General features: G+C 37.2%; 3 protein-coding genes across 3 annotated transcripts; 1 reads left to right on the forward strand and 2 right to left on the reverse strand.

The window, feature by feature from the left end:
* Positions 1-730: 730 nt before the first annotated feature.
* psmb8a (proteasome 20S subunit beta 8A) lies at positions 731-5642 on the reverse strand. Its single transcript, XM_067411957.1, has 6 exons — positions 5419-5642; positions 5119-5263; positions 4927-5038; positions 2965-3094; positions 1129-1333; positions 731-1004 (listed from the first exon to the last, which is right to left on the reverse strand). The coding sequence occupies exons 1-6, from the start codon at positions 5566-5568 to the stop codon at positions 916-918; spliced, it is 831 nt and encodes a 276-aa protein (XP_067268058.1). The 5' UTR covers positions 5569-5642; the 3' UTR covers positions 731-915.
* Positions 5643-6148: 506 nt separating this feature from the next.
* On the reverse strand, positions 6149-10127 carry psmb13a (proteasome 20S subunit beta 13a). The gene is made up of 8 exons (XM_067411958.1): positions 9933-10127; positions 9183-9267; positions 9013-9110; positions 8646-8786; positions 7061-7176; positions 6917-6975; positions 6653-6804; positions 6149-6501 (listed from the first exon to the last, which is right to left on the reverse strand). The coding sequence occupies exons 1-8, from the start codon at positions 9989-9991 to the stop codon at positions 6390-6392; spliced, it is 822 nt and encodes a 273-aa protein (XP_067268059.1). The 5' UTR covers positions 9992-10127; the 3' UTR covers positions 6149-6389.
* Positions 10128-10139: 12 nt separating this feature from the next.
* On the forward strand, positions 10140-14052 carry psmb12 (proteasome 20S subunit beta 12). Its single transcript, XM_067411960.1, has 6 exons — positions 10140-10335; positions 10449-10519; positions 10926-11057; positions 11239-11368; positions 13510-13654; positions 13827-14052. Exons 1-6 carry the CDS (start codon positions 10288-10290, stop codon positions 13952-13954), a joined length of 654 nt encoding a protein of 217 aa, XP_067268061.1. The 5' UTR covers positions 10140-10287; the 3' UTR covers positions 13955-14052.
* The last annotated feature ends 1918 nt before the right edge of the window (positions 14053-15970 follow it).

A 15970-nucleotide genomic window follows, 5' to 3' on the forward strand; every position in this document is an offset into this window, starting at 1 on the left:
ATCACCAAGTGAGGGTTCAGAGTATCAGCCAAATCCATCAGTAAATATTTTAAGTAAATGTAACTTAAATAGTATGTTGTAAATGCACGTCTACAAAGCCTTGTCAGGATAATCATATAAAATGTGTTTTTGTCTACATATTCAAATTAAGTGAACTACTCAAAATATAAAGATTTGTAAAAAAAAAAAAAAAAAAAAAAATGTTACTCTTAGTCTCAATGATTAATTTTTATCAGTAAATGATCAAAAAAGAAATGCACCTTCTGAAATTAAGTTACAATGAAGCTGTTTCCATAAAACCTCATTACTTTAGAAATAAAGTATAAAAGTGAATAAAATGATCAAAGAACACATTTACAATCTTTTTTTTTTGTGATAAAGTCCATGCTTAGAAAAAGTGTCATAAATGGTCTGAGGTTATAAGTAAATGCCACACTCTGTATCTATACAGTATATACAAAAGTAAAAACATTTGCACATGGAAGCTTATGAGTGTATAACACTTTTTAAAAAATGGCGAAATATTTAGCTCTGCTTGTAAGGCTACTTATGCATTTAAAATACATTTATAGAAATGGGTAAAAAAAATTGGATATTTGAATTAATATTAAAATTGATGTTTGAATTGAATTGTATGGTGCAGCAATTTCTTACATTTTTTTCAAAATGTTCCACAGACATTCATTACATGCATTCTGATCAAAAACAAAACAATACAAAAAACCCTTAGACAATTGTTTTCACAGTGATTTATTTCATATTCCATACAGTAATGACATTGAAACACATTGTTTATTACTGATATTTTCATCTTCTGTAACAAACTACATGTCAGTACTAAAGGAAGCTGGTCTCTAGTTTTAAAAAATTGCTTGTGATAACATTATTCAGTGACAGCTCTGACCTAGAAGCCTGTTACTTCCGCTCAGAAACATATTTATGATGAAGATCACCAACATCATTCTGGGAAACTTTGATCCAGCCATCTTTTTGCATGTGGTACACTGGTAAGAAAGCACAGAGACAAGAGTTTCATCATGAATGGGTATGAGAAGACCATCTCAGATACCAAACATTTTGACTGCAAATATCAAAACTGGGCACTGTGTGATATGATGGGCTACTTACTGTTGACCACCCCTCCAGAATAGGCATCACGGTGTGTGGCATGATAAATGGCTCTCTCTGCCAAGTCGTAGGCCTCAGGTACACTCAGGTCCCATCTATGCCCTGAGTCCATTACACCATAGGCATAGTTAGACCCCGAGCCTGTGGAGAACATATCTCCTGCTAACCTTGTGGCACTGCTGCTCACATAATATAGACCTGGACCCTGTAAAAACACAAATGCTGGTAAAGATGTAGCAAAATTATTGAGAAAATGCTTTAAATCAGGAGTGGGCAACTCTGGCCCTCAAGATATGAAAGCTCTAGCATAAGTTCTGCCAGAAAGACTCAATGTTACGTCACCTATTAATTTAGATCGAACCAATAATTATCTTACACTTGAAGTATAAAAGATTGCTGACACATGTTTGAGTCTGCAGATGCTGGCGCCAACCTTCACCTCCATCCTCCCCACCACCACCAGGATGGTCCCTGTCCATATCATCCAGGGGGTTGGCTACGCCCCTACCTTCATCTTCAGGCAGGAAATGCAGAGTCCGCAACCCTCTAGGATCTGAGCTATGGACGGGGCCTATGCCATTTTTCTTTCTATGCATTTTTCTTGTTGATTGTTAATAAATATTGTTACGTTATCTTACCTCCCCAAGTCTTTCCGGTAGAACTACTAGTTTTGCTCCAACCCTGATCAAACAACCTGCTCAAGCTATTCAAGGTCTTCAGGATTAATAGAAAGCTACAAGCAGTTGAGTTTTATCAGTGTTAAAATTGAGTTGGATTTTGAGGGCCAGAGCTGCCCACTGCGACTTTAAATGGTGGTTAAAGGGATTCACCTAGAAATGACAATTCTGTCATCATTTTTTTACCCATGCCATTCCAAACCTCTATGACTTTTTTCTTCTCTGGAACACAAAAGAAGATATTTTGATGACTGTTTTTGTCAATGAAATAAATGTCAGTGCTCAAAGCAACTCTGGACCTCACTGACCTTTGTTTTGTTTTTGTTTTTAAATATCTTCTTTTGTGTTCCACAGACAAAAGAAAGTCATACAGGTTTGGTTTGGAATGGCATGAACATGGGCAAGTTTTCATTTTTTGAGTGAACTATTCCTTTATCGTTGGTCACTGGTTCAAATCGCAGAAAGGGAAATTCATGAGCTGCCAACACTGGGCCCTTGAGTCTTACACTAAATGCCAGGTTTCTCCAGAGGGACTGTCGCTGTTTGTAAAATGGTGCATAAGGTGCAATCAAATGGTGCAATCACATCTGATAAATGACAAATTAAATGGTTTAAGTTCTCATGGACAACCAGACAAAAGCCATGTAACAAAGAGAAGAATTGGCTGGAGTTGAGTTGGAATTTAATTGAACTGGCCAAACCCCACAGGAAGCTGAAGTAGAATTGCAGAAAGGAATTTATAGAACTGTAATTGAAAGAAATTCAACACAGGTAATGCTTTCTAGGAAATAAAATGTTCTTAAAAACCTGTCACTCTGTCTGCCTGTTTTAATGGCATAAATCACCTTCAAACTTTGACCTTTAAATGGTCAGATAAAGCTTTGTCAAGCAAACATTTAAAGTTTGATAAACTTTTCTTTTCAACTTAAAAATGACAATTTAATCTTACTCCTTTTCCTTTAGTTCAAATTTGAATTGTTATTTTGCATCATGTTTGCTTCCTCAATTCAAAGAAATTGAATTTTTGGCTGTTTAGAGACATGCTGATGACAAAAATGTAAATTTTGATCTTGTCTATTCAGAGGGTGAAAAGAGAAAAGATGGCAGGTGAGAGGTAAAAGTGAAGCTCGAACATAAGAAAAATGTTAATGTTTCTTACTCTCTGGTCCCAGCCACAAACCATAGTGCCCATGGAGAGGCCCATGCCTCGATATTCAGCCATCATGTTGGCTAGAAGTTTGGAGGCTGCGGCCACACTAATTCGTGTCTTGTTCCTGAGCTTGTAAATCCTTTAAAAATATAATATCAGCTTGTGATTATTTTTCAGTAGTCTACTTGTAGACTGAATGCATTCAAATATAGGATTTTTTCTTTTGAAAATCATCGCATTTAAAAAACACATTCCCTTAAAGGGTTAGTTCACCGAAAAATGAAAATTCTGTCATTAATTACTCTCATGTTGTTCCAAACCCATAAGCCCTTCAACTTCAGAACACAAATTAAAATATTTTGGATGAAATCCGAAAGGTATCTGACTCATCAATAGACAGCAATTTAACCACCACATTCAAGGCCCAGAAAGGTATTAAAGACATTGTTAAAATAGTCCATGTGACTTCAGTGGTTCAACCTTAATTTTATGAAGCGACAAGAATATTCTCATACGCAGATGACAGAGTAAGCACAGTGCAGCATTTCCGTGTTTGCGTCCAAACGGTGGCTCAGCATTGGCCGAAACTGTTCACGTGAGCAGTATGACGCATGTGAGTAATGCTGACGCAGGAGCCGGCCAATAATGAGTCGGCGTTCGGACGTAGAACATGGAAGTCTGCACTGTGCTTGCTGCGTCAAGGAGAATGACAGGGAAGAGAAGAGATTATTCAACAAAGTCGTTATTTTTGTTTGTCATGTTTGTCTGTAGTCATGTGGACTATTTTAAAGGATTTTTTAAATAAACTTTTCCTGATAATTTACTCACCCTCATGTCATCCAAGATGTTCATGTCTTTCTTTCGTCAGTCAAAAAGAAATTAAGGTTTTTGAAGAAAACATTCCAGGATTATTCTCCTTATAGTGGACTTCATTGGCCTCCAGATGGTTGCAGGTCAAAATTATAGTTTCAGTGCAGCTTCAAAGGGCTTTAAACGATACCAGACGAGGATTAAGGGTCTTACCTAGCGAAACGATCTGTCATTTTCTAAGAAAATACCTACACCTACAGCTTCCCTATTCAACTTACGCAACGAACACAGCGCCAGTTTTTTTCGTAAGTAGAACAGGGAACAGTAGAAAATGACCAATTGTTTTGCTAGATACCAGACGAGGAATAAGGGTCTTATCTAGCAAAACAATTGGTCATTTTCGAAAAAAATACAACTGTATATGCTTTATAAACACAAAGTATTGCCTTGACCGTGCTTCCGGTTTCTGCATTTTTCAAAAAGCTTACGCTGTATGTCCTCCGCCTTCCCTGTTCTACTTACGAAAAAAACTGCCGCTGTGTTCGTTGCGTAAGTTGAATAGGGAAGGTGTAGGTATTTTTTTAGAAAATGACAGATCGTTTCGCTAGGTAAGACCCTTATTCCTCGTCTGGTATCGTTTAAAGCCCTTTGAAGCTGCACTGAAAATGTAATTTTGACCTTCAACCGTCTGGAGGCCATTGAAGTCTACTATAAGGAGAATAATCCTGGAATGTTTTCATCAAAAACCTCAATTTCTTTTCGACTGACGAAAGAAAGACATGAACATCTTGGATGACATTGGGGTGAGTAAATTATCAGGAAAAGTTTATTTGAAATTGGACTAATCCTTTAATGATGTCTTTAGTACCTTTCCTTACCTTGACAGTGGTGGTTAAATTGCTGTCTATGGAGGAGTCAAATAGCTTGGATTTCAACAAAATATCTTATTTTTTTTGTTCAAAAGATGAACAAAAGTCTTGCGGGTTTGGAACGACATGAGGGTGAGTAATTAATGACAGAAATTTCATTTTTGGGTGAACTAATCCTTTAAACTTTGACAGACAAAAAGGAATAATTTAAAACTGATATCCACATTAACAGTCCTACATAAGACCTCAGAACAGACATCAAGAATAAAATTGCATTGATGCATACATTTACCTGCACTCTTTGGCTAGTCTTCTCTCCCAGTATACACAGTCTGCAGCATTGCCAGACATTGTCCCAAGGAGATACGGGTTGATCTCGATTACCTTGTTGAATGTCTTTGCGTCTGCAAATGAAACATGTATTATTCAACAGCACATGTATGTTGAAAATCGCTGGTAAACCATTTTAGCTTTAAAAACACACCTATGTAAGACCCTGCAGATGCTCTTGAGTCCACAGCCACCATCACTCCATGCTGAAATTTGAAAGCTAACGTGGTAGTGCCATGAAGGAATTCAATTTTTATATCCGAATCTCCCTCTGTGAGTGGCCCGAGAAACTGTTCCGGCTGTGGAGAATAAAAAATGAGAAACATAAGAAGAGAACATCCCAGTACGGACCCATCTTTTGCTAAATTTATGCTTTTAAGCTAGATGTCTTTGTTTAATTCAGATTGTTTTTAATCAGGAAGTCAACACGGATGTAGCGCTATAGTCAACTTACGTCCATTCCAGTCGGGACGGCCAGTTCGTTGCCGTTCAGTCCGAACATGTAATGACTCGGACCACAGGAGGTCGGCTCAAATTGCCAAGTTCTAGGAGAAGAGCATGATTGTTTCAGCTCAGGTGACAAGCATACGTCCATAAGCGCCATAGTTGAAAGTGAATCGCTAACGAACTAGCCTAGTCTGAGACAACAAGATCAACTGAAAATGAAAGTGATACTCAACTTTGCTGGGTGCGTCTTAAGTCGAAAATTTGTCTGTTTTTCAATAAAAACGATTTAATGTATTTAACCAAACACCATCCTAAATAATAGGCCATTCATATAAATTTCACATCTGGCTTATTAACCATAATGAATAATTCCATTCAATAAAGTGAGAAATTATTCACATAAATATTAAAATAACAAACTGTTTAAAACTAATGGCATAACCTTTAATGTATTTGTGAACAAGATTGTTAAGCCCAACTCTAAATTTTTTAGAACCTATAAAAATAGCCTTTGTTTTCAGTGTTTTATTGTAGGCCTATTTCAGTAAAAAAAATACTTCCAAAAGCCAACCCTGATGACATCACCAGTAACTATGTAGATTTGCCCTGAACGGGTTTAAACTAGGAAAAGGAGAGGCACTCTGTGGAGGTTTCCTTGAATAGGTTGGTAGAAGATGTGTTTATCTGTAATCCTCTCAAACAGACATGACCAGTAAGGTTTGTGCTTTGCACTGAGCCAAAGAAACACATAGCCTAAACAACAGCATGAAGGTTAGAAATAAATAGTCACTTTTAAAACTGACAAATCACAGTTTATTTGAAATTTCAGATTTCACATGTCAGTGTGTCTAGTATCATATTCTCTCCAATATGTATTTGACTTGAGATCAGTTTTATTTTTTTAAATTCTCATTCATTTGTTGACACTTGAATTGGTTGGTATAATCTACTAAATGTTAAAAAAGCAGTATGCAATCTTTATGAGGTTTCCATGGTTTGCACTCTCTCTTCAATCAATTCCATTTCAAAATGCTGAACTTGTTCCGTGAGTACTGCTGTTGTTCCTGGGCTGTATTTGTATTGTCCCTCTCTGTGTGGAAAACAATTATAGAGCAAGCATTATTAGACATTCTTAAAAGTCAGACACAGAAATTAATCTATAACATAATAGTGTGACACAACTCTTAAAACAAGCTAAATATACTATGAGAATATGTGCTTATGTATCAGAAATCACCCACCTTTTCCCTCTCTGTTCTGACTCCTGGTATGGCCTTATGTAATCAACACCATTTCTTGTAATGACACACAAGTCAATGTTATGACCTGAAGCCAGATCATTCATTACACCTGCATGGATGGCATCCCGAACCAGATGTTTGGCAGACTCCATCTAAATAATTGTGTAAATAAACAATCAACAGCTTAAATGCACTCAAAGTACATTACTGGCATTAAAAACATACAATCCAATATGCTGATATAATTTTTTATCTCATACTTACATCCATGTCTGTTTTAAAGCCGTCTTCTAAAATTCCCATAGCTGCTAGATTTCCTGATCCTGCATTGAAAAAAATGTGACGATGAGGATGAATTAATTTGAGATAAAATCCCCACAATCATGTTCATATTATAAGAATTCTCACCCATAGCAAGAAATGGCACCTTGTCCATGTCCCCATAAGGTCCAATATCATAGAGGTGACCTCCTGTGCAGTCCACCCCACCCAGCAGCAGGTTAGCGCCAACCTGGCCATGGTACCTTAAGAAAACATAATGTGCAAATTTTTATTTTGTTTTCAACCCAGACAGAAGAAAGGAAACTCCAGAACAAAAATATAGTAACAAGATTGCTCAAAAATTGTGTAATTTAAACAGATCTTCCAACTTGTTTCAGTTTTCTGAGACAAAGGAGTATGTAATAAGTTACATAAAGGAATTTTTATCAAATACAGATATATCTAAGAATTAAAAAAGTGTTATAAAGCATGATTCTCCGGAGTCTGTGCATGACACGTGAAAAGTGTGAATTTACATGACATACAAAGCATACTTTATATAGGCCGGCTTTCATAAGCATTAGTACTGTAACTATGCTTAGACCTCATCCTTTTCTTCCTCTGGTGGGTTTAATTCTGCTTCAGTAGTCTACTATGTTTCATGTTTCACAGCAGTTAGACCTCAAACTAAATCTATGAATGCATTAAGTGTCTCTCTATATCCCCATATATGGATCGGTTCACCAAAGTATTGATGCCTTTCATTGTATTCTGTTCTGTGAGCATCTGTTGAGTTTCCAACCAAGTATTCACGTCACGTGTAATTAAATGTGTTTATCTTTCTTTAATCACTATGTAGTTCTTGGAAATCCATAAAGCCTTTTTTTCGTAAATGTGTACACACGGCTCCGGGGGGTTAATAAAGGCCTTCTGAAGTGAAGTGATGCGTTTCTGTAAAAAAAATCCATATTTAACAAGTTATGAAGTAAAATATCTAGCTTCCACCAGACTGCCTTCCGTATTCAAGTTACGAAGAAAGCATAATACTCTTGCAGTTCAAAAAGCTTACGCTACGTCCTACGACCTATTTAACTTATGGAAAAAGTGGAAATGATGCAATGCCAGTTTACACATTCTTCATAACTTTATGATGGACGGATGTGGATGGAAGCACTTTCTTCAGCATATTAAAATATCTCTGATTATGTCCATCACAAAAAAGAAACTCATATACACCTAGGATGGCTTGAGGCTGAGTAAAGCTTGGGGTAATTTTCATTTGAAAGTGAACTAATCCTTTAAGAACCTTTTACTATGATGGGCAATTTTCATGTGTTTCATTCATTTCCATGCTATTTTCATGTTGGAGAGACAATCTTGGACATACACTCTTATATATAAAGGTTCCCAAAAAGGGTTTTTACAGCGATGCCATTGAAGAATCATTTTTGGTTCCCCGGAGAACCTTTCAGTAAACAGTAAACACTTTTTTCTTAGTGTGAATAATATTTGATTAATCTAACAAACCTTTTTCCATTATAAAAGTTTGCATAGATTTTAGAGGTTCTTCATGGAACCAATAAAGAACCTTTAAACATGTACAAGTCTACAGCATCTAACTCATGTTAGATCATCTAACATCTAAGTTGTGCATTCATAAAACATTTGCTAGAACGACACATGTATGAACACCTAATACAAGTGAGATCATGTTCCTTTGTTAAAAGCGTACCTAAAGAGAGTATCCTGAAGGACAGTGACTGCCATGATGACACGGGGGTTTCGCCCACTGTTCATTGAGAAGATAGTGAGATTGGAGGATATAAGTTCGGTAACTTTCTGTGTGTCTGCTGCTGTCCCTGCACCACAGCAACTTTGAATGGAGAAAGGTCAGATAGAAAGAAACAAAGACAATGAAATCATTTACATACATTATAGTCCATTTTAAAGAATGAAATTCAATACAGTTCAATTTTAAATTAATTTTTGTTACAATTTTGCTCTTCATACATTTTAATGGTATACTTATTGAGGTAACACATACAAGTTAATAATGCTAAACAGCAGTCATTTAATTTTGATTTTTTGTTTAAACTTACTAAATGTTAGGAGCAAGGTAGTGAATCTTGGCACACATTTTGTCAGCAATCACTTCGCTGGATGTGGCGCGAGTATCTGCACCAAGAACCACTCCATCCTGCAAAACAGAGGTCAGATCAAATACGACCCGATTTCAGTTAATAAACAAGCGTCACTTAAAGTGTCTTACCTTAAACACAACTCCAGCAATAGTTGTTCCAGTTTTAAGGGGCTTGGGTTTCTTCCCCCTCACCAAACTGTCTAATGCTGCATTTCTATAAAGAAACACAAAAGAACTCAGAAGTGTCAGGGGGGGGGGGGGGTAATTTTAATAGATGGCCCTCTGATAGCACATCACATACAAAACATGCCTGGCTTGGGCCAGAACAAGTCTGCATGCCTAAATGTTAGCAGTTTCATTAGAAGGAAGCAACAAAATATTATTAGCTTTGGATTCACTTTACAGCTCCACATTTTATTTAGAACACCCAGGCCAGAGACACACACACTTAACATATTTGGGATGTGCTGAATCACATTTCCCATGAACCTCAGTTTGCCAGTGGAGAGCAACTTGTCAAGAAAGTTTCATTGGGTGTGTGTGCCAAATGGACAGACTCAATAGGCATCTCAGAATACACCGAAGGACAACTCTTTTTATGTTAACTTTGTTATATTGACTGATACAGTTTCATTTTCCCATTGTTTATCGAGGTTATTTTAACAGCTAACAGGCTATGTCTGCGCGCAATAGTGACTTTTCAAGTCTCGTAAAATAATAATAACGAACAAGGGACGTTCAAAATTGTTATTTACAACTGCATAGTTTATATTAATAGAGTATGATATTTTATTGTATGAGCTTCCTTCGCTAACTGCAAACTATCGCTTTCACACTCACCTGGTGTCACTAAAAAACGAGTTGCGGATTATGTTTTACCTTAAAGTGTTTTCGAAGCAGAAGCCCGGCTCCGTAGTCTTCACAACAGTTGGTAACATTGCAAATAAATGTGAGTGGCTCCGTAATGTTCAGTAATTTAGACACATGAAGCTTAGAAAAGAGACAAACGATTGAGAGGCGGCTGCTTATGCTTAGAAAGTGAAACCATGAACGGACCAACCAGTTCACGGTATGTTTGTTTCCGGTCTTTGAGGTGCTTCGGAGTCGTGCGCGTTGTGGTAAAAGGGCATTTCAATAGAAGGGGTTCTGTCCGATTTAATAAGATAACGAACAAAGATTAGAAAATTAGTTAGGATACATTTTCGGATAGAGTTAGCTACGAGCTTTGAAAAACATGGAGACGTATTCGTCAGACAGTCATGTGAAAGGAGTCAGCACTGGGGTGAGACCATTTTCCTGACATTCATTTTCACTATGTTAATGGCGCAAGACAAAGATTCATAACTGACATCGATTTGCGCAGAAATCTTATCATGAATGCATTTTCATTAACAGACTACAATATTAGCGGTGAAATTTGCTGGAGGTGTTATTATTGGCTCAGACTCGCGAGCCTCCATGGGTGGGTAAGTTGATGCAGTATCTACCAGTTAGGCGAGGTATCCCACAATTCCTCTCCAATGACAGCATAAAGGCACATTAAACACAAAATGGAAACACTTTATTTAAGGTGTCTTTGTTACACTTTAATTATACATTAAAGAACTGAGCAATATTAAGTATCTTCATGTACTTTCTATAATGTTAAGATTAGGGCTTGGTTTGGTTAAGGGTTAGTTGCATGTAATTATGCATAATTTATAGTTATTACTATAGTAACTACATGTAACATATCAATGACACTGTAAAATAAAGTGTTACCCAAAAAAAAAAAAGATATGTGTATGAGCATGTGATATTTAAACACTGAATAAATGAACTGAAAAAATAACTAAATAAATAATTAAACTGCATATTGTGTTTTGTATCCAGGTCTTATGTTTCATCAAAGGTAATAAACAAACTAGTTCAAGTTCACGACAGAATATTTTGCTGCATGTCGGGATCCCTTGCGGATGCTCAAGCCATCACACGTGCAGCCAAATTCCAGCTCGCATTCCACAGGTGATTCCAAATTTATTTATTTATTTATTTTACATTTTTTAAGCTATAAATTGATAATGGATTCCTTCATTTTATTTTAAAATGGCACTCCTAGTCTTCTATAATAAATAGTGACTAAAGTGAAAATAGCCTTCTTCTCCAGTCAAACAGACATCTTTTTCTTTTCCTCCTGGACATCTAGTATTCAGATGGATGACCCTCCTTTGGTAATGGCAGCAGCCTCTATTATGCAGGAGCTGTGCTATCAGCACAGAGAGGATCTCTCAGCTGGTTTCATCACTGCAGGCTGGGACAAGAAAAAAGGGCCACAGGTAGAACATTACTCTTAGTTGAGCTGTGGTTCTCTTCACTTCCTTTCTTATGAGTGTCCTATGCTAAAATGTTATGTCTCGGCCATTTGATTGGGTCACATCCTCACTGACAGGACAGTAGAGAAAAGGGGTCAAGAAATTTTGTTCCATCAGAAAGAGTGATAGGCCTATTAGCAGAACATGAATCTTTGTATTGAGGATACAAACCATGTATATAGTTAAACCAATTCGGATACCAGTTTAACTGGTGCCTGTCAGGTGACCCTATGGACCCAGAGGCAAAAGTAGTTCACAAAGTTTATTGTAGTCCCAATATACAAACAAAAACAGACTGCCAGGCGCTATGTAGCAAACACGCTGCAGCTGGAGAAACAAAGGAATAATCAGAAGCTTCCCGAGTCACAGATCCTCAACAGTTGTCCTACTGTAGTGAAGTGTACACCGATGGAGATGGTTCTGGCTGGCAGATGGAAGCAGCCATGTCAGTAGACAGGTAGTTCTGTACGGCTGAACTGGACAGCAGGAAATTAGGTCGGGCTCTGGACTGGGGCTGGGACTCAGAATAATAGCTGCTAACACACAAATTTCATCAAGCACAAGAGCTAGGAGCATGTCACACTCACGTACAACAATTCCCGGACACAGACAAGAACAAAGAACAGGGAAAAGTAGGCAGCGCAATCAGCGCGAAGACACAGAACAGGTGCGCGCACGAGAGCGCGGACGCCAGAGGTAACAGGAAACAGCTGAAATCAATGATAGAGAGGAAAAACACCCAAAAAACACGAGTGATCAAACCTGGCTCATGACAGTGCCCGTGTTAAGTTGTGACTTCTATGACAGATGCGAACAACTGGCCAGAAATTTGTAAATTTGCCTGTGCAATATGTCCATTTAAACTTCACCCTACATGGTGTTTGTATTATTGTTAAGATAAAAATAAGAGATTTTATTAGCTGTAATGACAAAAAAATGCCTATAATGTCATGCTTGATACGGTGTATCAATACAATATTGACGCATACTGATGAGCTATTTCACATGACAATCTATAAAAGGTTATTGATGTACAAATCATTCAAAAAAATCTTTTTCATTATAACAAAAGGCTGGGATCATGTTAACTTGCCTCACACCTTGTTTACACAGGAAGAGAGCAGCATGACGTGACTAAAAACATTAAAATTTATTTTGCTATAAACAGCGATTCTGTCTACACTGGATTCGGCGCGACACAAGAGACAAATCTCCAACAGTAAACTAATTCCCATCTCTCGTCTCCCATGATTTCCTGTCGGCCTTCCTACTGTCCTACCTATATAAAGGCAAAGAAAACCCAAATATCTAACAAAAAAAGCTTACCTGTGTTGTTGATGGCTATTCAGATGGGCATTGCAAAGTAGCTCATCAATACATGTTAAGCTTTTGACAAATGTTTGTTAAACATGGTGAAAGAACACAGATTATTATGTTGCCAAGATGTTCAGAATTGAAAGTTTGCAAAGCAAATTTGAAGTTGACGTCACACCATGTCTGCACTGGATACGCTGACCATTGTCACATCACTGGACGTGACAAAATGACCATTCCAAGTCTATTTGTCCTTTGTGTCAGAAGTAGCGGAAACGCTTGGACTGTCAGAAATAGAATGGGGCATCAGTTTACTGTTGGCAATTTGTCCTGTAGCATCTTGGCTCATGTTAATGTGTGCCTCAGGTGCAAAAGCTGATAGTTTCATCTTTATGTGTGCTTCAGTATTGTATTGACTGCATTTGTAGCATTTGTAAAGTCACAACATAACATGGGCCGTAACATCAGTTAAACCGTAACATCAACTTTCTGCGATGACTTACAGTGATGATACACAGGGCAACTTTTTGAGCAATGCTGCCGGGCAACTGAGAATGGGCACCAAATTTCTATCTAAGTATCCAGACAGAAATTTGTTGCCCATTCTCAATGGGAAAGTGCCCAAGCAACATCACTCGGCACCATTGCTCAAAAAGTTGCCCCGTGTATCATCACCATAGCGTGCATGCACTGCAAAGTTTGCAAAAATTGGGATTGGTGTATAATGTTGTGCTTTCCCTTGCACAGCACAAAACAAGTTCTAATGATGCATTAACTGTCATTCTCTTTAGGTGTACTCTGTTTCTATGGGAGGGATGCTTGTGAGTCAGCACTTCACTATTGGCGGGTCTGGAAGCACATACATATACGGTTACGCAGATGCAAAGTACAAGCCAGGAATGACCAGAGACGAGTGTCAAACCTTTGCTGCCAATGGTTTGTACATGTCAAAGTACTTGGCATATTTTTTCTGCATTTTATAATCAAAATATATGCTGACTGTCTGTCTCCAAATCTAGTCTTTTAAACAAGTGCAATACAATACTTTGGTTTGAGGAACAGACTGAAATGTTTTTCATTCACTGAAAAAATGTATTACTTTTTGCAGCACTGGCTCTGGCTATGGGAAGAGACAATGTAAGTGGGGGTGTTGCCCACTTGGCTGTCATTTCTGAAAAAGGTGTTGAGCATGTTGTCATCCCAGGAGACAAGTTGCCAAAATTTAATGATAAATAAACTGCTGTTATCCATATCCATAGGATCGGTGATGTTTGACAAAGCTAATGATGAACATGCAATAAAAGTTCTGATTCCAAGTAATTTTTGTGGTTTATCTGTATTTCTGTATTGTCTGTATAGCTTAAAAACTGTTACAACTAGTAAAAATTAATGTATAATTATAATTATAGTGGGTTTCTTTGGGAAGATGGTATGTATATATCACTGATTCATTCAACCTTACATTTGTGATGTCATTTTTTAACTTTTAAATTTAAATAGTATGTATTAGTAAACATTGTTACATCCCTATAATAATTATTATTTTAGGCTATCATTATATACTACACTGAAAACAAGTTGTTGTAGATTTTTTTTTAAATCTGCTAGTAAATTTCACAAATTAATCATAAAGAAAGAGCAAGTAACATGTTGAATTAAACATGAAATTTGAAGTAAAAAGACTGAAATAGTATATTCCTGTAAAAAATATTCCAATAATCATTGTTTTATTTACAATTTAGATTTTTTTTTTTTTTTTAAAGAGTGCAAACTGTTCTTATTAATCCACAGGCCTATATGAGGAATGCTAATTTTCTCTGGGGTTCTATGTGAAACTAAAAAGATCCTACCAAATGTCTCAGACATGCCCAACGTTTAAAGGGTTAGTTCACCCAAAAATGAAAATAATGTAATTTATTACTCATCCTCATGTCATTCCATGCCTTTAAGACCTTCGTTAATCTTCAGAACACAAATTAAGATATTTTTGATGAAATCTGATGGCTCAGTGAGGCCACTATTGCCAGCAATGTCACCGAACCTCTCAAGATCCATAAAGGTACTCAAAACATATTTATAACAGTTCATGTGAGTTATCATAGACACGCCAGGCTCTACACACACACAATCACAAAGCACTCCCTCGCATGAGTATTAACAAGCCACACCTGACACTCATCAGCACCAATCACCACAGCAGCATAAAAGACACTTCAGAGCACACATTCATGTCCGGTCTCGTTAACGCACACCTAACTGTTATTCTTAGCTCAAGGACTCTGCTAACGACTACCTGTCTCCAGCGTTCTCTGTGATTCCTAGTGTCTCCTCATCTCCTGTGAGTGTCATTGTGTCTCGTCTGTTCCATGTCTGCCTGCATCCACGATCCCTGGGAAAAATAAAGACAAGTATCAGATCCAGTATCATCTTCAGTCATGAACTTTCCCTCACCTGCACTCTGCCTGCCATCTGTGGTTGTTCAATAAACGTATATCTTAACGATACCGGTGTCTCCGTCCCCTTCTGTGTGTAACATGAGTACAGTGGTTCTACCTTAATATTAATATTAATATTCATAAAGCATTGAAGCAGTGTTTTGAAATCAGCCATCATTAGATATTGTTGAAAAGTCATTATTTAGTTTTTTTGGCGAAAAGCGACGAGAATACTTTATAATATTAAAGTAGAACCACTGTGCTCACATGAACTGTTTTAAATATGTTTTTAGTACCTTTATAAATCTTGAGAGGTTCGGTGACATGCTGGCAATAGTGGCCTCACTGAGCCATCAGATTTCATCAAAAATATCTTATTTTGTGTTCTGAAGATGAACGAAGGTCTTACGGGTGTAGAACGGCATGAGGGTGATTAATAATAATATTTTCATTTTTGGCTGAACTAACCCTTTCATGCTTATGTAGGCTGTCAACACATAAACACACTCACACACTCACAGAAACACTGGTATTCCTGTCATTATGGGGATATTCCACAGACATAATGATTTTTATACTGTACAAACTGTTTGCACAAAACCTACAAATAACAGAAAACTTTCAGTATTTTTACATGTTCAGAAAACATTACTTCGTATGATTTGGAAGCTGTTTTCCTCATGGGGACCAAATAAATGTCCCCACAATGTCAAATTTGAGGCCTACTGGTAGTATTATTAATATCTTTGTTGGGGACATTTGGTCACAACATTGGGTTTATCAGGTAGCCTACACATACACACATAAAATTATTTTG

Source organism: Chanodichthys erythropterus, chromosome 15 (genome assembly GCF_024489055.1).
Source record: "Chanodichthys erythropterus isolate Z2021 chromosome 15, ASM2448905v1, whole genome shotgun sequence".
NCBI lineage: Eukaryota > Metazoa > Chordata > Actinopteri > Cypriniformes > Xenocyprididae > Chanodichthys > Chanodichthys erythropterus.